The sequence below is a fragment of the Momordica charantia genome (assembly GCF_013281855.1).
Source record: "Momordica charantia cultivar OHB3-1 chromosome 8 unlocalized genomic scaffold, Mcharantia_2.0 BLBB01000008.1, whole genome shotgun sequence".
In the NCBI taxonomy this organism is placed as follows: Eukaryota; Viridiplantae; Streptophyta; class Magnoliopsida; order Cucurbitales; family Cucurbitaceae; genus Momordica; species Momordica charantia.
In genome coordinates this window covers 10,067,338-10,094,782 of record NW_028275166.1, presented here as the reverse complement: position 1 = coordinate 10,094,782, position 27,445 = coordinate 10,067,338, and the positions used below count along the sequence as shown (strand labels likewise).

At 32.2% G+C, this 27,445-nt stretch overlaps 2 protein-coding genes and 1 non-coding gene across 5 annotated transcripts; 1 reads left to right on the top strand and 2 right to left on the bottom strand.

The window, feature by feature from the left end:
* Window positions 1–3,286: 3,286 nt before the first annotated feature.
* LOC111023370 (Endosomal targeting BRO1-like domain-containing protein) lies at window positions 3,287–7,720 on the bottom strand. Of its 3 annotated transcripts, none has more exons than XM_022300794.2 (12): window positions 7,494–7,720; window positions 6,919–7,155; window positions 6,376–6,450; window positions 6,247–6,305; window positions 6,024–6,159; window positions 5,839–5,935; window positions 5,691–5,757; window positions 5,446–5,544; window positions 5,132–5,221; window positions 4,874–5,028; window positions 4,666–4,740; window positions 3,287–3,996 (listed from the first exon to the last, which is right to left on the bottom strand). In XM_022300794.2, the coding sequence occupies exons 2-12, from the start codon at window positions 7,115–7,117 to the stop codon at window positions 3,828–3,830; spliced, it is 1,221 nt and encodes a 406-aa protein (XP_022156486.1). In that variant the 5' UTR covers window positions 7,118–7,155; window positions 7,494–7,720; the 3' UTR covers window positions 3,287–3,827. The 3 variants fall into 3 exon arrangements, with proteins under 3 accessions (XP_022156486.1, XP_022156485.1, XP_022156484.1); XM_022300793.2 differs by having other exon boundaries at window positions 3,318–3,996; window positions 4,639–4,740; window positions 6,919–7,301; window positions 7,494–7,718; XM_022300792.2 differs by having other exon boundaries at window positions 3,331–3,996; window positions 4,639–4,740; window positions 7,494–7,718.
* A 9,433-nt stretch (window positions 7,721–17,153) lies between these two features.
* LOC148209492 (small nucleolar RNA U3) lies at window positions 17,154–17,371 on the bottom strand. Its single transcript, XR_015793360.1, has one exon. It is a non-coding gene; the product is annotated as a small nucleolar RNA U3 (small nucleolar RNA).
* A 6,006-nt stretch (window positions 17,372–23,377) lies between these two features.
* LOC111023364 (translocon-associated protein beta (TRAPB) family protein) lies at window positions 23,378–26,094 on the top strand. Its single transcript, XM_088126894.1, has 6 exons — window positions 23,378–23,674; window positions 25,006–25,104; window positions 25,199–25,307; window positions 25,388–25,459; window positions 25,585–25,590; window positions 25,679–26,094. The coding sequence occupies exons 1-6, from the start codon at window positions 23,493–23,495 to the stop codon at window positions 25,793–25,795; spliced, it is 585 nt and encodes a 194-aa protein (XP_087983020.1). The 5' UTR covers window positions 23,378–23,492; the 3' UTR covers window positions 25,796–26,094.
* The last annotated feature ends 1,351 nt before the right edge of the window (window positions 26,095–27,445 follow it).

Genomic DNA, 27,445 nt, shown 5'->3' with positions numbered 1-27,445 from the left:
TTAATAAAATAATAGAAAAATCTAAATACAGTTAAAAAATTTATTTATTGAATTTGAATAAGTGCTTTTTAGTCACTATTTTTCGGTGACTAAAAAATACTGATTACAAACCTTTCAGATCAAATAAATCTTTTCCTACATATTATATGATAGCGTACTCAAGAGTTTTTTACGAGTTCTATCGACTCTGGATAAACCGGAACGAAGAACTCAAATATTGAAGATTACCTATTAAATACAAACATTAGAGGCGGGGAGGGATTAACTTATAGTTTAAAATAAGTATGTGGTAGAAGTAGAACCACCCACGTTACATTAAAGAAACACGCAAAAATCTCTCCAATCCAATGGTTCCATCCTTCAATACATACAAAATAGATTAAGTTTTGGTTTTCCAATTACTACATCCAAAAACAAACATTGCCCTACAGCATATTATAATATTCCAATATAAAATAATTGTTAGTCTCATGAATAGAATACAGAAGCCTTCAATTTTAAAATAATGTATGTTTTCTCTAATTTCTTTTTAAAATAGTGATTTCTTTTAATAATTGTCACATGGTTCATCTTATGTCGTAGATTCAAATCAAAATTATAACACTTAATTTCACTGCATCTCTGACCTTTTTTTAATTAATTTATATTTTAAATAGGTTTAGATGTTATTTTAATTTGATCTACTAGTGTGCCTCAAAAAAAAAAAAAAAAAAAGATCTACGGGTTGTTTTGGTCCATATACTTTAGTCTTGTAGTTTCAAAATGTATGTTTTTTAATACGATAAAAAAGTGACCATTTTGATTCTTTTTACAAAATTTTTAACACAAATTTTATGTACAATGAAACATACAAATTTATAACTACATTTTGAGAAATTTGAGTAAAATGTCATGATAAAATTTCTATTTGAAATAAATAAGATAAAAATAAAAATAAAGAGACCAAAACAATAAAATTTTCAAAGTGCAGGGACAACGAACATTTTGAAACTATAGAAACTGAAACGAACAAAAGTTGAAACTATAATGATAAAAATATACGTTTTCAAAATACAGAAATCAAAATGAATAAAAGTTGAAAGTATAGGATTTTTCCCCATAATCATTTTTTAGCCTATATATTAACTAACTATATTATTGGCTAACATAAATTTATCTCAGTGGTAATTGACACGTACGTCGTGAGTCTGAATCCCCATCCTTACTTGTTGTACTAAAAAAAGAATCTATATTATTGATTAATTCCCAACGTGAGCAGCACAACAAAACATACTTCCTCTTAAAAAGTCATAAATTCAAAATTCAGACTTGAAGTCTAATTTAATTAAATTTTGGAACTATGAGAATCTGCTTCCTGAATTATTATAAACCAACCAATAGGATTCACATTTTACCCAATCTTCCGTTTCTAGCCCGAAGCCAATAACCGAGACAACCCTTATACTACTACAGGAATTTTCCGAATTTTATATTCAATGAATGGTACATGATTCTACATCGACAAGCACCAAGAAAAGAAGAAATTAATTATTTAGTGCTTCATTTCGATATTGATTGTGAAATTGCATTGCTGCGTCAGAAGAAGGATAGCTATACTGATTCGGTATACTCTGAAAACACCCTCGGTACAATATTGACGATCTTACAAAGATAAAATTTCAGTTAATTTCGAGTGTAATGTAATATTCTAAAAATAAATAAACAAAAATTATCATCTCATCAATTAATTTACATCTTGATTTTTCTCAAAAGAAAAAAAAGATTACATCTTGATTAATTGTATCATAAACCAACATATAAATTCCTTAGGTACCAGGGCAGATTTCTATATATATATTTTTTTTTACAAATCTCTCATCCATTCTTATTTATACTTTTAATAAAATAAAGTGAACCCCATTTTTATTGGTAGATTTTTCTCCCCTCAAAAAGATTATAGTTTTGTTAAATATCCTTTTTTTTTTTTACTAAAAAGATATCTAATTTTTATATTTTTGTTTTTATACAATGATACTTACAATTTCCGCAGATAGATAACAAATAAAATTTAATTTATAATATTTCAAATTAAACAAAAAATATTTAATTATTTTAAAATAAAGTTAATATATATATATTAATGGTTAACAAATAAAATCTAACTATAATATTAATTAAATAGGACAAGTTAAAAATAAAATGACATATGAAAATGGATAACTAAAACTAAGAAAACCAAATTATAATATCCGTTACATAAGAAAAAATAATTATTTAATTATTTTAAAATAAATTTCTAAACAATAACGAACTTTGAACTACAAATATTATTTAAAGGAAAAGAACGAACAAATTTAGTTCGAAGAAAGAAAAATCTGCAAATGAACCGAGATGTAGAGAGAAACGAGAAGTTGTTGTAAAAATATTTAAGTTAAAATAATAGAATATGAAGAAATGAAAGAAGAAAAAACAAAAGAAGAAAAAAAGCATTTTCTGTAAAGTATAAATAAGAATAAAGGATATATAATGTATTCGAAAGAGAGAGAGTGGCACATCATGAGAGAGAATGTTTATTAAGAGGTCGTCATGGATTATTTGACAATTCATTATATTTTAAAATAAAATTTTATTTTTGTATTTATCTCTCTTAGTTGTCAAATATTTAATACGGACAAAGTTGCTCCTTTTAACCAAGTTTTATCCTTTTAAGAGTGAGCAATGAGAGAGAAAAATAGTACGTCGATTTTTTTTTTATTTTAAGATTATGTGGGATCCACTTTATTTTATTTCTAAAATAAGATTATACATGTATAATGTGAATGAGAGTAGTATGAAAATCTCCCCTACTACGGTAGCACTAGAAATTTTCCTATACAGAACATACATCTTTTTAAAATATCATAAATTCAAAATTGACGTGTAATTTAATACTTTAAAAATAAATAAAAATCATCTTCTCACCAATTAATTTACATCTTGATTAATTGTATCACTGATCAACTAAGATTGACTATATCACTAATCAACCTACATATTAGCTAGCCTAATCTACGTATTAATTCATTGTAATCACTAATGTAAGTATATTCTAGCTTTTAGTATATTTGTCATTAATTTTTTTAGTCACTATTTTTATAATACTTTATTTAAATAAAATTAGATAGGTAGTTACCTATAATATGTTAGGATCTCAAATACACTGAATAAAACAAGATAACTATATTGCTATATCAAATGACAATACAATATCGATAGCAACTCAAGAGGGCTATCTCTCTCCCAAGGAATTATGTCAAGTTCCTTTACTGAGACTATTTCCAAAAGATCCACTCTTCTTCGTGCTACCTCTATTTATATCCAAAATCCTAACTAATTACCATAAAGCCCCTTATTATACCAATAATATTTCCAATATACCCCTACCAGGATTCTCACATTTATTAGTATATTGTGAAGGGGTTTTATGGTAATTAATTATGATTTTGGATAAAAATAGAAGTAGTAGAGGGAGGGGAGGAGATCTTTTGGAAATAGTCTTATTAAAGGAATTTGGCATAATTCTTTAGGAGACAGACAACCCTCTCGAAAGGCTATAAATATTGTAGCGTCATTTGATATTGCAATATAGTGTTCTTGTTTCGTTTAGTGTATTTGAGATCCTGACATAACGTTATTCCATAGTGGTTTTTTTTTTTTTTGCTTTAATTTCTTTTTATGCCCAAAATCAGTGATATTGATATATATTAGCTTACAGAGAAAAAGAATAAAGTTTAGCAGAAAAGATTGAAAGAAGTCATCCAGACAAAGTCTCATCTTCACTATCAACGAGGTGTTCCGATTGAAAGAAGTCATTCAGACAGAGTCTCATCTTCACTATCAACGAGGTGTTCCTTTAAGGTCTGGCTGTGGACTTCCCAATTTTCAGAGCTCCAACCTGGATCAACTTCAGGCAGTTGATATTCTTCGGGTCTTAATGACAGTTGAAATTCTGGTAATTCAGGTAATGTTTTGAGGGCCCTGTGTCGAATATAGTCCATCAGTTTCGTCATATTTAGGTTTAAATGTTAATAATATCTGTAAAAGATTAAATTTACCGTAATCCCATTAGTATAAACACTTCACGATTGATGGGTGATTTAACATTAAACTTAGTTTTAGTCTCTATATGGTTTGATATGCGAGTTTGTTTAAGTTCTAATATGCACCTCTTTACTTTAACAAGTTACAAACACACCCACAAATCAAATACCAAATTTCTTTTTCCGCCCTTCTGTGATAACTAAGGTATCGAGGAATCTACTCCTTGCATTATGTTCATAGCCCACTCCCACTACTCTTTAGAGAGGCTTCACCCACCTTAAAGCTAGCTCGAGAGATATGAGTTTTAAATTATTAAAGTTTTCAAAAACCTAAGAGAGTATCTCCAAATATCTCAAGTCCTAGCCATTGAGGTAACCTCTTACGTGTGATTCTATCAATACTAACGCATTGAATCGCATCAAACACTAAGTGTCTGTAGCCATAGGGTATTCGACTCAAATTTTTAATTTTAACCCTCCTAAAGAAAAATTTGAAAAGTATAAAGAACAAAATAAGATAAGTGGCAAGAACAGGTATATGTATGAAACTGCAAGAATGAGGTAATTCAAGATGTCTTACTTTTCTTGTTCAAAGAGGTATACATACATCTGGGACTTCCTAGAAGCAACCTCTGGGATTTTCTGATGTAAATGCTTCATAGCACCCCACAGTGGAGGAGACCTTTCCAGAATGAAAAACATAAACAAAACTGAGTTTCAAGTTTTGAAATGATGGAATCAGAGCAGAATATCAAAAGGTAGAGAGAATAAAGAACTAGAAGAATGCTGCTTGAGAAGTATGAAAGCAACCCAACCTGGTGACAGGAGATGCAAGGCAGAAACTCAAGCAAGCCTTCTTGCTTTCAAGCAGAAGCTCTTCTGCAGCAAGAAAACAGCACACTGCACTGACATGACACGAGGGTTCTGAACCCTTGTCGAGGATCAGACCGTGGTAGTAGTAAGCCGCTGCCTGATACAACAAGGACAAAATTAAAGACGGATGAAAATAAGTTAAGAAATTCAGAAACGGCAGAGTTTTCAATAGCACATTTTGTTAACAACTATGAAACAACCTTGGATTCAAGAAATTTCCATTTGATGAATGACATGTGCTTCTTTCCATATCCTCGGTTGGTGTCGCATTCCGATAAGCACTGGTAAGCCTGATGGACAAAAGACTAGGACACATCAAACTTCAAGGAAAGGCAAAGCTAGAAAGATTAATCCCCCAACACAAGTAAGGCAATGGTTATTCATATTGAAGGAAAGAAGTCTTCAAGAGAAATGGATTCACTAGACTTTTTAATCAGCCAACAGATTTGATCTCTCCACGCAGAAATTCAAATGCGGTAAAAGTTTGAGTAGTGAAAGACAAATCTATTCAAACCTGGCTGAAATAGATCAACTGCTCACAAGCTAGTCTCCTTTTGACAGATAAAGTGGCATTTTGACTTTCAACAGCTAAACCAAGTTGGATTTCAGTTCCCTGATTATATACAGATACTTCCATTCACATTAGATACTGAAAAACCATAAAATCTAGCCAGAAGTAAAGTAGAGATAACTTGCAGATTGAAGAACTCGAGATAGACGTGTCCACTCTAAGACAATAAGACAATAACATTATTGTACCTGACCCAAAGTTTGAATTGAAATGGCTTCAAGCACACCAGGTTGAAAGTCTTTAGGCAATCGCTTCCTAAGATGCATATGTAGATAATATTAGACAGTGAATGATAGTTCGGCACAAGTCAAGATTTAAAGACTGCAGCTTACGTACTTAATATCCAATGGAATGCAGACCAGAATATCCCGGATGCAGAAATCAAGATACCCCGATGCTTTAAGAAGCAAGTCAATGGCATCCCTCTTGCAATCTGAAAGTTTAAGAAATTCTAAGTTAAAAGGTTTATTATAGTCGGTTTTGACAAGATGGGTGTTGAAGAATAGGCTTATAAATGTGACCTGAAGACACTACTCTCAAACCGGAACCAGAGTGATCCTTGGGAATCATCAAGGAATCAGCTTCTGATAGAGTCAGCATAGCCATGAAGTGAACAACAGAGAGCAATTCAAACCAGAAGTTTGCTACACAGATTTCCTGCCCACAATGTTTATTATTTAGAATCAGTTACATAACTGCAGATTTTTTATGAGGAAACAATGTAAGGTGCAATGCAAGTCTTACTTGTCGTCCAGTTTCTAAATTTCTCCATTTGAACTCTATTAATCCATCATCTATGGTTTCTGCATAAATTTGGAATTATTATCCAGAGAGACCAAGAAGGAATGAAACTGCAAGATAAGATGTAGAAACCTTTCTTCGTTAGACCAATTAAAACAGATAGATACTCCTCCAGAGCTCGCCGCAATTCTGTTATTGCAGATCCACCTACAAGAACACGTCTCATATTACAAATCATATTCAATTTAGTTGGTAACAATTTAGCTCTCATACTTGAAAACTTATAGCAATTTAGTTCATGAATTTTGATAACAATTTAGTTTTTGCAATTTAAAATTTGTAACAATTTAATTTAGTTCCTACTATCAAAAATTCCGTCGGATGTAATAAGGTTTCACATGTACATAGATCGATTATTAAATGATTAAATACTAAAGATCAATAAGATTTTTCAATCGTCGAGATTAAATCATTACGTGGTTACAAATATTAAATTGCAGACTAAATCATTAGGTGCAAAAGGTCAGTGACTAAACAAAAAAAAGTGCACAATCTGTAAGGTCTAAAACGACCAAAAACCAAACAAGAAGAACACCTAAATTTTCTTTTAGCAGTAACCAGACAGGAAATTTCGCAGTAAGTCTAAGCAGAAGAAATAAAAGGCCAGAAACTGACCTGTATCCTCCGCCACCAACACAATCTGATTACGAAGCGAAGACAGTCTATCAGTGAGATCTTTGGGAATTAGCCCTCTAAGAGGTCTCTGAAGATCCGATTGCACTGGAATCCGCATAGATGGAACAAACACAACCACCTCCGCGATGCTCAGTTTCTTCTTCCTTCCAACTGCGTAGACAGAAGAAGTGCAACCCATTTCTCTTCTCGGTGGGAATTCGCCCCAAACTTAACATCCTACACAAAATCAAAGAAACCCCAATTCGATTCTCAGCTCCATTTAAAGCGATCACAAGAGTTGACCGTAGACGAAGGCATTTAGCATCAAAATCAAAATCAAGAGACGGATTTCAGCTCAAGTGGAATGTTAGAAGAAAGTAGACCTAAAACGGGCAGAGAAAACCAGAGGAGTTAAATAATTAACAAAAATCCGTTGGAAATGGAAGGAATGATTGAGGAATCAGATGGAGAAACAAAAATTAATGGGAAAAACAGGTAGGAGAGGAACACAAGTTGGATGGGAAACTTGAATTAAAAAAAAAAAAGAAGGTGTCAGAGAAACTGAAATGACTTACTGGTTACAGAGAGGAGACAGGCGAGAGAGATCAGAGAAGCTTCTGAGCGGCATTATGAAGGCTAATAACAAGATCTGTTATGAATCAGAGAGAGAGAATCTGAGAATCGGAAGCTCCAAAGGCCGAGACATATCTCACATGGCGGAAACGTAGAAATCGCCCCGTTGCCCAATGAGCCGATTTGGAAATTGCGCGCGCCAAATTGTTTAGAGTTCTTCTATTGACTTTGAAATATCGCTGTGAAAGTAACCTTTAAAAAAGAACATTATCGTACGTATCAACTTCAACCACGTTCAGTTGGTTACATGTACGGTTTAAAGTTTGTAATATTTTTTTTAGTTTCACATCTATGAATGGATTAATTTATGCATGTCTCCACTAATCTTACAGGACAATTATCTGATCCCAATATTTGATGCTGGAAAATACATCGAAATTACTAATTCAAGGTAGATAGTCCAAGTTTGTAACGATTTAGTCTTTATCCTGACTTTTTTTTTCTTTTTGTTACATTTTATATACGTGGATCGATGAGTGACCAAATCTATTTATAAATTACAAAGACTAAATTGTTATAGGATAAAAATCGACACAAATTTTGATTAGATATTTCATAGTAGAGACTAGATTGCGAACTAAATTGTTAGGTACTAAACTTAAGGACTAAACTGTTAACGATTTAAAAGTATTATAAATTAAATTATTTGGAGGTAAAATTAGGAATTAAATTGTTATTTTATCAAAAAAAAAAAAAAGACCAAATGTATTTTCCAACTTTCTTTTTTCAAATTAAATATTTGTATTATTTAAAATTTTTTAATTTAATCTCTTGTATTTCTGTCGTTGTTTATTGTTGGTAAGTGTTAATTGGTGAAATTTTAAAGGAGGGAAAAAAAATGCTATTTAGCACGATGGTGTTGAATTTTTAAAATTACATTACCTTTAAAATGTTTTAAATATGCTATTCAATTTTTAATTTTGTCCCAAATACATCTATGGTATTTACCAAAATCAATTCTTCACACAACTCTTAAATAATCTCATAATTTTTTTTTAAAGTGTAATAACTAACTAAAGACAGACTTTACAAGTTTTACTACTCATTTAGAATTTTTAAAGTATAAAGATTAAATATTATAGCTTTGGAAGGTGGACGATGAATCTATAATTTAATCATATTTATATATATTCTTTGAAATTGTAGTATATGTGAGATTTATTTGAAAGAAATAAATCATCTTGTTCTATTTATTGAAATTTTAGCATGTAGAAATATGATGGCCAAATTATGACAATATTTTCTGTTCAGTGTAGCAGAAGGTAAGGAAGGATGTAACTTGACACTGCACTGGTGTTATTGTTGTCGAATCAGTAACTAATTTTCACAGTAACTATTTTTTTTCCTTTGTTAAATACAAATGTTGATTTTTTTTTAAATGTGAAATAAAATGCCTTAATTGAGTTATCCGTAACCATAAGGAATTAGGTTTTTACAATTTAGAATTAAAAAATATTTGATATGCAAATTTACTTTGTCCGAAGTTATGGATTTGTTAATCCTATAAGACTTTATAAACTTAGGCTCTTCACTTTTTTTATAATGCACTGACTTGCATGAGTCATAAACTCGTAAATTAAATTTAATACAAATTTTTAAAAGAAAAAAATTTAGATTTTAATTATGTATTTAGATTTGTGGTTGTATCGAGATGTGGTTCTTCAATTTCAATTGACTAATCTGAAATCTCATTCTCTCTGACTTTTCTAGTATCTATAGAAGGAAGAGATATAAAGGTGGGACATTCATTGCAGCTGTGATGACGCAGTTGAGTGTTCATTCGATCCACCACCCGAGCCCAGGCCGATCAAATCGAGACGAGCAATCCAGCAACATTTATCTCATCCTCGCCGTACCAAGACAAAAGTGTCGTCTTCACCAGTGACCACACCCCACTCTCTATTTCAGACATTGGTGGATGGAAGGGAAGAATGTGGACAAATGGAACCAAAGATTAGCTCTCCCTGCTTAGGGTAGTCGCAACAGAGCCGTCTCCATCTCGGCGCTTGAATGGTTTTTCCCGACCCTGCAACAAAGGAAAAGTTCTTTCCCTAAATCGTATCGTGGAAACTTAAGTTTTTAAATTCCAACTCTAGATCTATTCAAATTATTAGTCATCTATCTTCCACGGACGGCTTGAGATGATATGGGATCTTAAGCAAAACTTTGATAGAAAAACCTTTATATAAAATATATCATGATTTTTAATACATCAATAATTATTTGTTAAAACTCTTGAATATATTTGTCAATTGTTTTATTTTCTAACGATCTAATTTGTTTAATCGTTAGATTTAGTACCAAATAACTTACAACAAAAATAACAAACTTATCTGTATTGTTGGGTAAACTAACCAATTTTTATCATATTAGATAATTTTTTAGTATAATGAATATTAGGGAGTGTCTGAAATTTTCATCTTTTGGAAAATTAAATCTCTTCTAATAGAATTTTTTCTACCAATAAATCAATTAATTTAGAATGAATAAGTTTTTCTATATTTTTATTTTCTTCGTAAGCATTTCATATCCAGATTCATATTTTGTATTGATATTCTAAGTAAGTAAATCAAAACAAATATCACAAATATTGAACAATCGACAATATGAAATAATTTTTTTTAAAAAAAAAGAAAAAAATTGGAAAAAAAAACTTGGAACTTTGAAGCCGCTAGATTGATTTGAGCAGATAAGAATTTATACTCTTGCAATCGATAATCAAACTTTGAGTTGTGAGACCACAATATCAAACATGAAAAGTTGAGACTTTGAGAGAGAATGAAAGAGAGAGTTAAAGTTAAAATTAGTATAACCTATCTGTTACATTAATGTGGAAAGGTCTTTCAACGTAAACTGAAGAAGGTTATATTAACGTTTGATATTTTTATGGAAATTTTAAAATTTTTTTAAAGTAATTGCGAAGAGAAAAAATAAAAGTTAACAAATTTATAATGGTATCCAATTAAAATTGAGAAAAATTTACGAGCTTATTGATTAAGATTTTTTTAAGAGAATTATATATAATATTAGTTTATATTTACAATATTATAAGAAAAATATTTATGAAAAGTATATTATTTTATATTTTAAATTTGATTTATAATTAAAAACTAAATAAGTCGACCAATAATATATTATAAATATATTATTAATATGAGGTCCTCCTGAACCTGGAGTTTTAGAGAATCGTTTAACTAGTCTATTGCTTAAATAGATCCTACTATGTTAGGATTTACCTAAAAAGAAATATTAATTTAATATTAATAACAAGGATTTCGATCTATTAAGAATATTGAGATTGTTCTTTAAATCATATATATATATATATATATAAAAGGAATCATGCTCCAATAACTAATGATTTCAATTTTATCACCTAAATTTTATCAATCCAAGATTAAAAATTGAGATCATGATAATGTCGATCAAATGCTAACATCGATAGATATTTACTGAAAAGTCATTAAAATAAAAATATATAATTTAATTCAATTAACAAATAATTCATACTTTTTACTCAAGTTAAAAATAATTTTTTTCCAGGAAAAAACAAAGAACTAAACACGTGAATCAACCTAGTTAAAAAAAAATTTCTCTTAATTAGTATTATGTTTGATGTGAGTGATATTTTGTTTACATTTCTTACATTATATTAATAAACTCTTAACTATTTATACATCTTTGAATTAAACCTTTTTTTTCGTAAAATAATTATCTATCATGTCCTCCAACCATAAGAATATCAATCACTTTAAAATATTTTTTTAGATAATAGTTTATCCACTGTTTCTTTAAAAAATAAAAGCAATTTAATATTTTAAAAATATTTTTGTATTTATTACAAAAATATTGTAGTGTGTCATTCTCCTTAGAGAACTATAACTACACACCTTCTAAATTATTAATTCTTCTGGTGGAAAAAGTAAGTTTGATTTCAGAAGGTTTTTTTTTCTCCTAAAGTCTAATTAATATTGAAATTTTAATTTGAACATATTTTTGGAAGTGAGGAAGGGGCAATAAAGTAATATTGAGAACCCTTCCCCAATCGTAACGAAATGCATCGGAAACTCAACAATATCGCATTCCTTCAGTTTCACGGCTCCCCTCTCAGGATTTCTCGGTCCGGAATGTTGGTTTTTTTTTTAAAAAAGTTGCAATTTATTATTTTTAAAATATAAATTTAGTCCTTTTCTGCCAATTTATTTTATGTTTTCCTTGAATTTTGCTATCAAAATTAATACAACTCTGGTTTCTTTTAAAATAAAATAAGATTTTTTTTTTCTTTTTGTATTTTTCCGTCTCTTATATAAATTCGAAAAATGAATTAATTTTAAAAATAAGAATGCTAGACCTAGATAGTAGAATTCAAACTAATTTTTGCGAATATTTTGATTTTTTTTTAACTTTTTATTTATTTATCAATATTGTTTTAAACTTAGATATGTTTCATTTGTTTGATTGTATCCCAAACAGAAGTCAATTAATCTTTAATATTTTTTCTTTATTTTTTAATAGGTATCTTTTATTGTTTTTCCATGTAAAATTTACATCCTAAAATACTTTTGAAGGTTTGATCAAGTTTAGAATTTAAGTTTTCGTTTTAAAGTAAGAGAAAGTTGACGTTTGATTAGGTGAATCTGAAATTAGATGTGAAGAAATCATATTAGATTCTCACCATATGGTGAAGTTAGAATTTTGTAGGTTTTTTTTTCGACCATACAAAAAAATCATTGTTCAATTATTTGACATCACGAGGAGAAAAAAAAGTTATATTCTCCTTCTTTATTTATCCAAGGGATGAAATGATAGATACCTTGGTTTGTCTTCCCAATTAAGAATTGGGATTTCAAAATCACTAACAAATATTTGTTTCCCCCCTTTCATGTCTTTCTTGGTTCATGGTTATATCTTATGGTATTTGGACATAGAGGAATTATATCAATCCATCTTGAACTTGATGATTAAATTATAATGTGACGACGATACCATATAGAGGTCTTGCAGAAAAATAGCTCAACACTAGGATGATTTAAGAAAAATGATCTAATTTGTTAGGTAAATAATATTTTGATATTTGAACTTTTAAAATGTTAACCTGTCTACTTTAGTCTCTAAACTTTTTAAAAATTGATCATTTTGACGGTTATTATTTAGTCACTTCATATTTGCTCACTCAAAGCGTATCTTCATTGACCTATGTGGCTCAAATACATGTCCATCCAACATCAACATATTAATATGTATAATACCAGACCTTGAGTGTCTATGGTCTGTTATATATTCAAGATAGTGATTATGAAAATTTACGGATGGGCAAACTTTTACCTTAAGACTTTTCTTGACAAGATTTTTCTCATACACAATACTCCGTAATTTTTCAACTTCATAGCACTGCCCAACACTAGCTAGCCTGTAAATTGCTCAACAAATAAGTATAATGGCCCACATTATCAGGTCTTAACTCAAGAAGCCTGTGGGCAGCATAGTTAGCGATCATACACTCGGGGCACACCCCATCATGAAAATATGTTATTCTCAACTCTTACCATTGATCTACTCAGAATATCAATAAAACAAGTATAGTGTGAGTACATCAATTATAGGTGTGTTTGGGAGTGACAATAGAAAGACTGATTTTGAAAAAAAATAGATTTAAGTATAAGTGATTTTTCAAAATCACCATCAAAATGATACTTGAAAAATCAATTTAAAGTGATGTCAAACTTTTCTAAAATCCAATTTTTAATTTGCCAAACATCATTCATGGAAAAAAAAAAGTGATTTTAGCGATGACAATAGTAGTTTTGACCATGTCAAAATCACTCTCAAACACACTTTAAACCGCCGTCGCAAAATTCCAACACAGAGTTTCAAGCCAGCCGCTTACATTTGGTTTAAGATGCTTTTACGAGGGGTTTCTCAGAACAACTCCCCAAACTTGGCTTACATGTCCAACAAGGAAGTCCGCAGAATACCATCATAAAGGCCACTTTTTAATTGCAAAATAAGGTAGATTTTCACCTAGGATATGATGCTTGGAATTGGTTAGAGCTCATTGGGTAACAGTTAGGGATGTTCAAAAAACCCGACAATCCGATGAACCCGACGAACCCAATCCAACCGTTGAGTTGGGTTGGATTGAAAAATTCTCAACCCGACCGGGTTGGGTCGGGTCTCAGGTTAAGCCTTAAAATTTTCGAGTTGACCCGACCCAACCCGATAATACTTTATTTTTATTTTTTTAATATCTCTGTCTTCTTCCCTCCATCCCATTTCTTTTTCTTTCATCTCCCTCTCGGTCTTCCTCCCTCCATCCCATTCCTTTCATCTCCCTATTGTTCTCCTTGGTCTTTCCCTCCCCTCTTCTCCATCAAGCGATCCCTTCTCTAGGCTCCCCCTCCTTTCTTCTCCCCTCATTCTGCGTACTCTTCCTCATTTTGATCATCTTCTGATGATGACGGCTGGGATAGTGAATTGTGAATAGTTTTCTCTACGATGAACAATCGATTTTTGCAGATTTCGACTGAATCCTCTTTTGTTTGACTGCCTTCCTTCTCTCGTCTCAACCCGACGATCCAACCCGAAAATATAAGGGTTGGATTGGGTTGGGTTGACCTTGTTCGGTTCCATCGGTTCTCTATTCTACCCAACCCGAAAATTCGGGTTGGTCCAAAAAATTCCCCTAACCCGACCCAACCCAACCCGTGAACACCCCTAGTTAACGTTCCCATTTATTGTTTATCGTTTCTAATTTTCTTAAGAAATTTAAGTATTTTACAACTAACTATATTTCTTATTTCTCAATTTTTAGAAACATTCTCAAAATTGTATAAAGTTTTGGAAACAACCCAAACAAGTTTCTCCTTCCTTGTTCCATGATCATACTTGAATTATGAGATGTCATGCAATTTAATTTTCTTCATTAAAAATGAAGAAACAAGAACGTTACCAAACGAACTCTTAATGTCTCAACACTGAGTGGAAGTTCAACTATGATTTAGTTGAAGATATCTACGACATTCAAAACATTCCAAGAACAACATTCTTGCACTCAATTTCGGAGAGAAAAAACTCCAACTTCATCTTCCCCACCTTAGGAGTATACATTCACAACAATGAATTTGACCTATATTATACGACATACTCATGGATATTTTATTCTTTCTTTGGTAACATACATTTTAGAGAGGGAATTATGTGGTTTTGGTTGATCTCATAATATAAAAAAGTTGTCACTTTTGCTTGGAAGACTTTCATTTGCAATGTACTTTTAATACGTTAGAGCTAGATTTTTGTTGAAATTTACAACACGACAAGATTCTATTGGTATCCTTTTGAAAAAGAAACTAAATTATTACCCAAGTAAAGAAATACAAAATAAAGAGCAAGTGGTACCTGACATCTTCAACGTTGTCAAAAATTATTTCAATGAAGATGTTTGGATAAAGTTTCTCGGTCTCGTACTCACCTTTCGACAAGACGAGGTGGCGAGGAAGCAAGAGGACGAGGTGAGGAAGATCGCAGTCTTACACACACAGCCGCTAAAGTGACCACAACAGTCCATTACAGCAGCTCCATTTTATACAAATTTAAAGTTGAATTTGACAAAATTTAGAGAAAAAACCAGTTTCAATGATAAAAATTAAAGCTTCCCCTCATTTTACTTATAGATTTTCCTTCCATTTTTCTATCAGATTATCAATTCTTCTAAGCAATACTTATATATTTTTCTTAAATTTTTTAAGACTGTTGATCTAATCCAGTCTTTTTTTTGATACAGATCCAACCCAGTCTTGTAACTTTGTAAGTTGCAAATTATTTTGAATGTTGTACCCTTTTTGTGAATATTTTTCAAAGCTAGGACAGTGATAGAGTATAAATCAGGGATGTTCATTTTTTCTATGGGACCTTGCTACGACTCGCCTAGATGGGACGGAAAATCTTCCTTAAATTCTAAGCGAGGTGGGGATGGGGAAAATTTTTTTTCCACCACCTAAATGACATCCTCGTTCCCCATCCCTACCCCTCATCATCTTTTTATATACACACTAAAATAATTATATTATTTTTTTTATATACATGTCCTAAAATAATCACGTGTTCTACTCTAACCCCCACCTAAGAGATATATATATGTATTCTACTCTCACCCCCCCTAAGAAATATATATATATGTGAGAGAATTAGACCTTAGAAATTAAGTAATTAAATAAAAATTTCTATAAAAAAATATTTATTGAAAAATAATTTAAAAATAAAAAAAAGAAATGGGGAAAAGCCTCGTGGGGAACCCGATCCCCACGAATTCCCGAATCCCAACCTCAATCCCCGTAAAATTTCGTGGGAAATTTCGCGGAGATGGGGAATTAAATGGGTGACTTTCCCCCTCCCCGCCCTTGAACATCCCTACAAATCCCTAAAATAATCCAGATTTTGATACCTTCCCACCCAATTTGAATTATAATCAACGGGAACAACAAGACAGGTGAACAAACTCTTTCCTCATGTACATTTCTTGGCCAAAAAAATGATACGTACAGAATTCTTGTGAAAGAAATGTACATTACAGCCATGAAAACAACCAAATATAGAAATTTTCAGTTCTATACTAAGAGGAAAAGTAAAAAATTTCAAGTATGTCATATATACTTTTTCAATCACGACAAACTAAGAATATTATATGCAACTCAAACCACATTCCATGGCGAGAATGGCTTTTCTAACTTGTTATTTGAAAGAATTTTGTCTGGATCCAATACTCGTCGTGCCCTGACGAGTTCATTGACAGAAAACCATTTCATGAGTCTTGCTTGAACCTGAAATTACATCCATAATCACGAAAACGTTAACTTTTCGAGCCATTTCGCCAGGCTTAATCAGAACAAAGCCACTTGAAAGATAAGATTTAGCCCAATGTTCAAAGGCAGAATTAATATTGATCCCACGGCAGTGTTTGGGGGAGATGAGGGATCCATCATCCATGGTGTGTTAAACCTCAAGTTGAACACATTATTTGAGGTTGAGGCCACAACATGTTTGATTAAGATTGAACTGAAACATTTTTGTAGCAGAAGCTCTCAACTGCCTTATCATTCAGAATAAAACCAGAGAGACACCAATTGCAATTGCTCCCACAGGTGAATAAAGTGAAGGGGCAGTTTTAAATGGCAGAAATGGTAGATTTTTAACCAATCAACAAACACATTGGCCACCCCCCCCCCCCCCCCCCAAGATGTTGCACCTGTTTCCTTTCAGCCTATGGATTTTGGTGAGTGAACACAGGACAAGACACCCCATAAACCTTCAACCATCATTCCATTTTCTAGCACAGAAAGAAAAGGTATAGAGAACCAACTTCGTTATCCCATTAAATTAAACATATGTAGGAATTGGGTTGAAAATGAAGTTGAAGAAACCAACTCCAATACCCTCTGCGGCATTTCACCAAACACTTGAGGAGCGTAAACAAAAATCTCCACATTTCTCATCACCTACCGTCATCCCATCACAGAATATACATCATTCAACAATACGAGAGAGATCTTACACAAAACTGAGAATAGAAACAGAACCCAAAAAAAAAAAGCAAAAATGATTTTTAGAGTCTGTCAGACCGCCCATGCGACCATCCCAGCAGGACGAGTCTTGCTGAGAACGATCCTCTACAGCCACCACACCAGACCAAGATCCGGTTGGGCCCATTAATCACGCTCTAGTCGCAGGACAATTTGTTCATCCACCAGACTGTGATTCTTGCCTCCTTAAACCCAAGGAAACAGTTGTACAACCTATAGAACAGATCCTGTTCAAGTAAGGTCGTACCCTTCTCGCTTCCCGCTCCCGTTTAAGTATTGCGCTGGTTGATTGTATACCGTTGATGTGGGATGAGTTCCTACTTCGGTAACCCTAGTTTTGACTTTTTTTTTTTTCCTGAAAATTTCTAATTTTCATTTTTGATCCCAGAAGAAGGAATTTGGGAACAGTCCGTCCGAAATATCTCCTCTAAACTTTCATTCAAGACGGAAAAGAAATATGGGAAGAGCTTTGATATAGAAAATAAAAAATTGTTAAATTACAAATTTAGTAAATGGTGATTAATAACAAAGAATTTTATAGGGAAGGGAACGATTTCCGATTATACCTTTCTTTTGATACTAATTTATTAATGCATGTAATAAAAAGTTTAATTTTATTCATAAAAATATATTTTATTATTTATAATTAAGGTAATTGTAAAAGTATAAAATTAAACGTAATTACTGTTATTAATAGAATAAGTTAGAAAGAAAAAAGTATGAAAAAAATGATATCTAAATATAAAATAGGACTCAAATCACCTGATATAATTTATATCTTATTAAAACTTAAATTAATTTGATGTTTTATCATTTTGTCTGTCATTAAAATTATTTTAATTTTATTTATTTATTATTATTATTTATTTATGCATTATTTATTTATTATTGGTACGTATAGATTTAAGAATTATTTCTTGATTTTCTTAACATAAAGTTCTAAAATTGCGGTGGAAATGAATGGAAGACAAAAGAAATTAAAGAGATAAATTTTTTGACATTTCATAGCATTGACATTCTACAATTAAATATAAATATAAGTATATACATATATTTAATTATATCATTAATTATGTACATGAATACAAAATTTTTTACTTTCTAACTTTTCACATTCCATTTATATAATCTCGAGATTTTTTTTTATTAGTACAATATGTGGGGAAGAGATTCGAACTTACAACCTATCAATTGAAGGTATATGTCAATTACCACTAAGCTATACTCGCTTTGGGTGTATATAAATTGTATTATCTAATACAACATTTTTACTGAAGTTTAGGTTATGTTTTATTATTTTTAATATGTCAATTAAAAATTTTAAGTATTTTATATTTTTATTTTGAAAAAAATTAATTTACGGCCCATTATATTTTTAAGTATCTCGTTGGTTTATTAAAAATTATAAATATTTTCCAACTTCTTTTTGGGTTATATATTCAACTTTTCACCCTGAGAAAACTTATTTGACCAATTTGAGTTCAAATTACAATTAAATTCTTTAACTTCCTAGTAAAATTTAAAAAAAAAACTTCCTGATGAATGAAATGGCATAATTTTCTATATTCCTAACTTTAATTAATTTACTATTTAATTAATTAAGAACTTTTTTTAGTAACAGAACATTAACTTGTATTGTGATCTATAAGCTATTGTTTTTCACCAAACATTTTAAATAAAAAGTACACTAATTATAAAAGAAAATAAAAAATAGTAAAAGAAAATCCAACACCATAGCTATAAACTAATTCCTTAAAATAAATTTACTCACTTAATAATTGATTGACCAATAATATTATTTAACTTCATCACAAAATGCCAAGTGGCATTGTAGCATCACAACTCAATAGGATTTTTTCATACTGCTTGAATATATCATCAACATCTTGAGATGTGTTTCAAGATTAAAGAATTTTTAAAGCAATAAATAATTGATAACACTTAAAAAAAGAATGAATAGAATATTTATAGAAAAATATTTTACATTCCAGCCTTTATATTCCATATATTTGGTATGCTTGATCATTAGTTGTTAAACTAATTAATTTAGTATGTTTTGTAGCCGAAATTTGTTCTCTATGATCCCTGAAATTTGGACCTTATCTTTCGTCCATCTATCTTTGTGATCTAGTAGCCATTTTTTTTCTCATTTTCGTTTAATTCTATGCGAAATTTAACCCGATGGTAATGGATGCCTAATTATATACGAATTGACGAGCTTATTACCATTTAGACAATCTTCGATTTTTATTAACGTTATAGGGGTTAGGAGATTCTTACTAGTCGAAAATAGCTAACGCCACACTCTCAATGAAATAGCCAAAACCAATCGAGTTGGCTAGTCAATCTCAAAGATCTTATCGGCCGGCAAACCAGAGACGGACGACCACGGTCCCGACCTTACCAGCATTGGAGAACTAGGCTTGCTTAGCAACTGAAGCTAGCTTACTAAGGTAAAGGCTTTTTTTTTCTTTTTGTTGATTGCACCAATCGACTATCAAGCACAATGCCTTCAGCACGGATCCTCTTTCATATCTTGTTACTCTCTTCTAGAGCTGCATGCATCACTATTTGTTGACAGGTCGTGGGTCTTGGATTTTTTTTCCTAGCATTCTCAAAACTTTTGAACATTTTTATGAGTAAAATAAAGCTCTAATCTATTAACGGGCTATAAAAAAATTCAGTAAACTAATCCAAATCAATTAAGATCCTTAGACTTGAGAACGATTCAAAAGGTCAAACGGTTGGGCACAAAGCTTGCTAGTCTAACCTGTGGCCAAACACCATAAATCAAGTCTGTCGATTGAGGCCTATAGACTAAACCCTAAAGACTGAGCTGTGCCATGGGCCAAGTACTTGAGACCTAATCTCTTTGGCCCTATTTATGAGTTAGCTTTCTAGGAGGCAACTTAAGTCTTTCATAGAAAAAATATCTAGAAGACCTTAGATTTTTCACTAAAATCATATAATCAAGAGATGTTAAATAAATATCCTAATTCTTATTACTTTTGACGTAGATCTAATTTAAGTATAGAAAGTGTTTGACTAGCACTACATCAGTGTGCTTTTTTGGTTTGATAAAATGTGTTTGTCTCGTTTGAAAAAAGAAAAAAGAAAAATAAGATAAGAGTATCGATTTGGTTGCTTGTCTCAAATGACTTCTCTTCCAATTGCCTTTCTTGTTTGGGCCAATAAATCGGCCCAGATTCAGGCCCAAGTGATCCCAAATTGTTCCAACCATAGCAAACTTTATGGAAAGTAAGTGGCCTCCCTTACGTTAAAAGGATGGAAAAGTAAAAAATTTAGACTGAAACAATTCCTAATTAGACAGTACTCATAACACATACTATTAATATATCCCTAAGATCCATCTCAATATTAAATAATTATTAAAATATAGAATTGGTAAATTGGGAGGAAATCCCTTAAATTGGGTTAATTACAGTCTCAAACATTCAAAAATCCTAAAACCCCCAAATTTTCAAAACCTCTGTTCTTCTTCCTCGTTTTTCTTTCCTTCCTTCGAAACCTCTGTTCCTCTTCTCCGACATTCGTCGTTGTCTCCCTTCCTCTCCGGCAGCTCCGCTTTTCTTTGTTGCAGAGAATGAACCGAATTTTCGGGTTGGCCATATGTGAGAACCGACGGGTCTAAAATCGATAGCCAACCCAACCCAACCCAAAATTTTCGGGTTGGGTTGTCGGGTTGTTATTTTTTTTCATAAATTTTTACCTCATTTACTGGGGCTCCTTTCGTTGGCAAAGAGGGTAAGGCCGGCGGCGATGACGGGTTGGGACGGCGACGTGAGCTCCAAAGGCGGGCGGCGATGGGAGCTGCGAAAGACGATGGCGATGGGAAGCTGAGTGAGGGAAGAAAATGGAAGAGAGAAACTTGAGAGATATAAGAAAATGGAGTAAAGAAGCTTGATTGTGGGAAGAAAATGGAGGAGAGAAGGCTTGGGAGAGGGAAGAAAATCAGGGGAGAGGCTTGAGCGAAGGGAGGAGGGAAAGTGAGATTGAAAAGATTAAAAAAAACTCTAACCTAAAATGAACGACTAGGATTAAAAATAATGGAGGATTGAGATTAAAAATAAAAAAAAAGATATTATATATTTATAAAGATATTATTATATTATTTATAATTAAAAAAACATATATAATATGCATAAATTCGGATTAGGTTGGATTGACCCGAATTTTTAAAGGTTGAACCTGAGACCCAACCCAACTCGGTCGGGTTGGGAAAATTTCAACCCAACCCAACCCAAACCTTCATCTAACCCAACCCAACCATTATGGTTTGGGTGGGGTTCATCGGGTTCGTCGGGTTATCGGGTTTTTTAAACGCCCCTGTATACGAGTATATATTTCTGATTTTGTTTGTTTGAAATATTATAGACGTGAGAATATATAGTATAGTGATTAAATTAAGATATATATTATAACTCAAGTTTTATATATGCGGATATATACTGATGATGATTTAAAACTAAGAATATAGTGGATATATACTACCTACAATATTATACTGGTGGATATATACCGTTAGTGATTTACATCTTGACTTTTGATGTTTCTGTTATTTTGTGGATATATACTGATAGTGATTTACATACTGATGGTGAATATATATCGTTAGTGATTTCCATTTACTTACGTGGGTATAAATTATATCTTGCTTAAAACACGTTTATATATAATATTAATAGTAGATTTCAAAAGTACGAGTAGATTATATTTTATAATAACGAAACAACATGAACATAATTTATACCCATGTATAGAAATAGCTAAACTGTAATTTAAAAAAAGAAAATAATATTCATTCATACTTATATTTCCTTCGATATATAGATAAACTGTGTTTTTTTTTCTCTTTTCAATATTGGCGTCAATCAATACGTGCTTCCTGTTAATTATCTTCTGTTAAAGGATAAATAACAAAAAAAAAAAGAACTGTACCTGTTGAAATATTCAAGCAATCAAATAAAAAACTAAAACTCAAAGAATAAGTATAAAGAAAATCGTACCAGCCAAGCAGTAGCAGAAATGAGGATGATGAGAAGATGGTGCGCCCAAGGATTATGATATTAATTTATGGAATTAAAACTTTTATATTTTAGAAAAAGCAAATTTTAAATGCTATTTTAGGGTAAATTTAGAATTAAAATAAAATCCTAGCGGCAGAAATCTAAAAGAGGTAAAATTAGAAAATTTTAGACATTTATGTAAATAAGTTTCTAAAACAACTCTCCCGAGATAAAATGTCAACTATTGCGCATAATCCACCTTTTGGTGGAACTTTATAGATTGACTTAAAAAAGTGCATCTAAAATCAAATCAACATGAAGTAAAATGTCTTTTATTTTAAAAATAATAATAATAAGATACTTTAACCGTGGAGCTATGCATATCATAATTACATTCTAGAGTAATTTTTTTTCTTAATACAAAAACATATGAGAGTGTGATATTCAAACTCACAAATTTTTAGTTGGAGATAGATACCTAAACTAGTTGAGTTAAGCTCATGCTGAATAATTGAGAGTAATTTTATTTATACAATTTTTATCATAAAATTCAATAGAAACAAAACGTATTTTAATAATTCACTATTACCACTGTAGTATTCTTAAACACCCTTAGTTGAATTTGAACAATAAATAAATAAATAAATATATATATATATATATATATATATATATTCGTCTTTGGCCTTTTTTAACACCCCTATACCATATATCAATACACAAGTTCAAATTTCTTAACCTCAAGCACTTTATTAATTAAAAACACTAAACGCTTTATTAAAACTATAAAGAATTTAGGGTTTCAAGTTGTTTGACACCTCTTCCTTAATCTCTAGCATCAATCTTGCTCATTCACTAAGATTTTTAAAGACCTAATGATGTATAGAATCTTTGGTGATGATTCGAGTGACCACTTGAGAACTCGGCTCAATGCATCAGTTCAATTGTTCATCTAAGCCAACTCATCATAACCTAAAATTTTTAATAAATAATATAAGGAAAAAATATAAAAATAGATATACTGTATTTTGATTTTGCAAGGCCCACAAATTTAGTGAAAGACAAAGTTATGTGTAAAAATATTATCCCTTTTTCTTTTTAGAAGGGGAAAAACCCAAAATATATCTTTTAATTGGACAAGGGCAGTTTCCTTTTGAGCGAAATGACTAGAATACCCCTGTGTTGAAATCTGTGGGAGAGGTCTTTAATCATCATATGATCTCGGATTGTTTCACATTTTTGCGTACCTAATTTATCCGACGGCTCCCTACCAAGTCCCATTTCGTCGACGCCTCTCTTCCCCGCCGATCATCTCTGTGGCCCTAATCGCGGCGATTTCATGGCGAATCCGATACAATCTCCTCTGATCCGTCTCCTGTTTGCTTTGCTTTTCGTTGCGTCAACGATCGCGACCTCCGATGTCCCATTCATTGTCGCGCACAAGAAGGCTTCCCTGACTCGCCTCAAGTCCGGCGCCGAACGCGTCTCCGTCTCCATAGACATTTACAATCAAGGATCTTCGTATGTTCCCTTCAATTCCTCCTATCTGATGTCAGTTTTGTTTCCTAGATTCAGCTTTACCGACCGTGCGGTCTCTGAGTTGTAGATCGAATCGTTCTTTGCGCATGCGTGGTTTGATTGTTTTTTTAGTTTTGTTCTGGATCTAAATTGGATTTGGTTGCTCGTTGTTTGGTCTTTTTTTTTTTTTTCCTTCGCTTCTCTCTCTGTTTCTGTGATTGTTTTTAAAGTAGTCGTTTTCCGCGAAAAAAATGTCGAGTTCAGGCTCCGGGAAAATGTTTTCGTTCATAGAAGAATAGTAGTTTTCATTGGCATGGAGAGGTGGGTGAGGTGGGCAACTGGATGTGAAGTTTGGTGCATTTGTAATTTTAGCGATTATGAAAAAGGTTCGTAATGTCTTGGTGCGATGCCAAAATCTGAAAGCAACCAGGCGTAGCTCCCTTAGCTGCGTCAGTAAATTTTTCATTTTGCCTGTTTAATGTAAAATTGCGTCAAATGGGTTTTCAAGTCACTTGATTTCGACATTGCTGCATTGCCTGTCAGAAAATTCGATCGGCGATGATATTCATGGTCATTCCAGGAGTTGTGACTAGAACTTGTTTCACATTAAAAATTGTTCTGTAGGGCTGCTATACATTGTAGAGCAGGAAGAGATGAACTGGAGTGGGTTTTTGTCAAATTTTTATAATTTGATGTGAACTACTCAAGCTGTTGCTTCAATCGGGTTGTCTTTTATTTTTTTCCTTAAACTTCACATTTGCTATCTACTAATAATGCAGATTGCAGATGTTAAGTTTAAGATAAGTGAGTACTAACTGAAAAGTGAAAGTTGTCGGGACCAAAGTAGCACTTGTATCTATTTTACTGAAACGAAGCAGATAATTACTTATGTATTTGACTATGAACTATCCAGGAAGTGCATGCTGGTGCAAATCGAAGAAATTACAGATGTTCTTTTGATCTGTTTACTTGGGCTTCTATTATTTATGATAAAGGAGAGCGTGATAAATTGGAACTCTGGAAAGGAGAAATTACCCGTTTCACTTATCTTTTTCTCTCTTTTTATATGGGAAATCTCCTCGTGTTTAGTCTTTTCCTGTCATGTTCCTTTTCTTGACCTTTTTACTGTCCTTGAAGCGGATTATACTGTGCAAATTTATCCTTTTGGCTTATTGGTTCATTTTTACCTTCTTAAATTTCTTTTTGTAGTTTTGCTATCTTATGTTGGGACTTGAAAAAAGAAACTCTTTTTCCTTCGGTAAATTTCATTTTTAAGTGAGCTGGTTTCTTATGTTTTCTCCCTGTTTTTGTATTTTCCTTATAATGATTACCAGGACCGCGTATGATGTAAGTCTGAATGATGCAAGCTGGCCAGTTGACGTCTTTGATATTATCAGTGGTGAAACTTCAAAATCGTGGGAAAGACTTGATGCGTAAGTGACACCATTTATTTTGTATTCTCTCCTATATGCAATGAAATCCTCCATTGGTTTTTTCTGCTGCTAACACATTTCCCATGTTTGGCAGTGGTGCTCATCTATCTCATTCTTTTGAGTTAGAAGCAAAAACAAAAGGAATGTTCCATGGTTCACCCGCTGTTATCACATTCCGCGTCCCTACAAAATCCGCTTTACAGGTAAAATATCTGATCAACGATGGTTATGTTCTGATTGCTTAAAGATGCAGACGTTTTATCGTTTTTCTGGATATCTGTAGGAGGCCTACTCAACCCCAATACTACCTTTGGATGTCCTTGCCGACAGGCCACCGGAGAAGAAGTTTGAGTGGGTAAGTTAATCCAAACAATTTTCTTTTCTCGTTTGAAGCTTAATGGTTGATTTACTAATTTGGTTAACTGGTGAAATTTTGCCTTTGCATGAAATTTATCCTTCACTGGCGCATAATTTCAACAGGTTAAGGTACGATCAATTTCATGTATCCATCTTGATTCTTTGTCATTCTGATCAATGTCTTTTTAATTGACCCAATACTTCTTTCACCCTGCAGAGGCTGCTCGCAAAGTACGGCTCCCTGATCTCGGTGGTCTCCATTGTAGTTCTGTTCATCTATCTGGTGGCGTCCCCATCGAAATCTGCCGCAAAAGGAAGCAAGAAGAAGCGTTAATTTAAGAAAGAGATTGGGAGATGATTCCTTCAATAGTAGTTTGAAGTTTAACTGTGTTTGTACTTTTGATCCCCCACCCAAATTCTCAGGATGTTTCCCTGATATTTTGTTGGGTTAGCAAAGGTATAGAAACTTTTTGAATTGATAGTTTTTCTTCACCCCTAATGAGGTAGAGCCAGAGGAGACAGGAGTTTAATCGTAGTTGAGTTGGGGCACAATAGTAGTTGAGTTGGTCGTTTATTTAAAAAAAGTTATGTCGGATTTGTTCATCATATAACTGAGTTATTTCTTCTTTTTTAGCCATGAATCTGATTTTCATTTTCTTTGCCTCCAATTTCCTTAGGAATTCCCAAGTTTCATACCCAAATATTTGGTTTTTGTCGCTGATCTTAGAATGGAATTTTGTTTTAATTTTTTATTGTCAAGTTTTTGGAACATTGAACTTAAGTTTCAAGCTATTTATTTATACATACCTTAACCTGGAAAGTCTGTGGTGTGAAAAAAGTTTTGTATTGGATATCTATCGGAGATCTCAGGTTGATTAAAAACTTAGATATCTAATGGAAGAATCAATCCGAGCTCAGCTCATGTGGATAGGGGTGTTCACGGGTTGGGTTGGGTCAGGTCAGGAGAGGTTTTGTGACCAACTCAAACTCAAATTTTCGGGTTGGCTATATATAGGAACTATGATGATCAATTCAATCTTATCCAATATTTTCAAGTTGGGTTGGGTTGTTAGGTTGTGTGTGTGTGTTTTTTTTATTTTTAAATATCGTAACTTAAGGCTTTATCATGGGTTGGGTTCATCGGGTTTTTTGAATACTCAAATAAATTTAGGAAACAAGATAGTGATTGAAAATTATAAAGTTTAAAAATTTTAAATAACATGTAGATTTAGAAATTTCAAAATTTGTAAGATAAAATCAATGCATGCTTTGAAATCAAAAAATATTAAGATTGAATCAAAATGTAAAATAGATTAAAAAAACGTAAAATCAATTTAGAAAAGTGGAACATGAATAAAAAATAATATTGAAAGTGTTGTTTTTAAAAATATGGAGGGAATAGTTGCATTGCAGAGGATGAGAATTAATACCGTGTTAGAATTCATTATGGAAGAAGGCAACCGAAAGGACTCCTAGAATCAAAATCCCTTGAAATATACCAAACGGCGTTCAAGGGATACTATCTCACTGCCTTCACCGGAAAAATCTACCTCACTCCTTCTTCGTCGATAGTTTCCTTCTTCCATGAGCCCTAACTCCTTCTTCGAAAATTAATACCCCCTCAAGATACCACCCCAAATATCCCAAAATTGCAACAAACGACGTACCACTATAACCCCTCACCAAAACTCTTCGCATCAAATTAATACCCCCACCAAATTTCCTTACCTCACTCCATAATTGTAACAAAATCCTTTCCAAAAACGCACTCCCAAACACTAACTCCTTCCAAACGGCACCCCACTCCAAACACTAACTTCTTCCAACATGAAATCAGAGGGAGTACATTAGGGTCCATGAAAGTAAATTTCTTCCCCCTAAGGTAGACTGTATTCAGGACGGCGTCTGAACTTTCACTAACTCCATATATGGTATTATGTACGGGGTCAATATCTACGACTATGCAGTAATCGCTGCACATGAC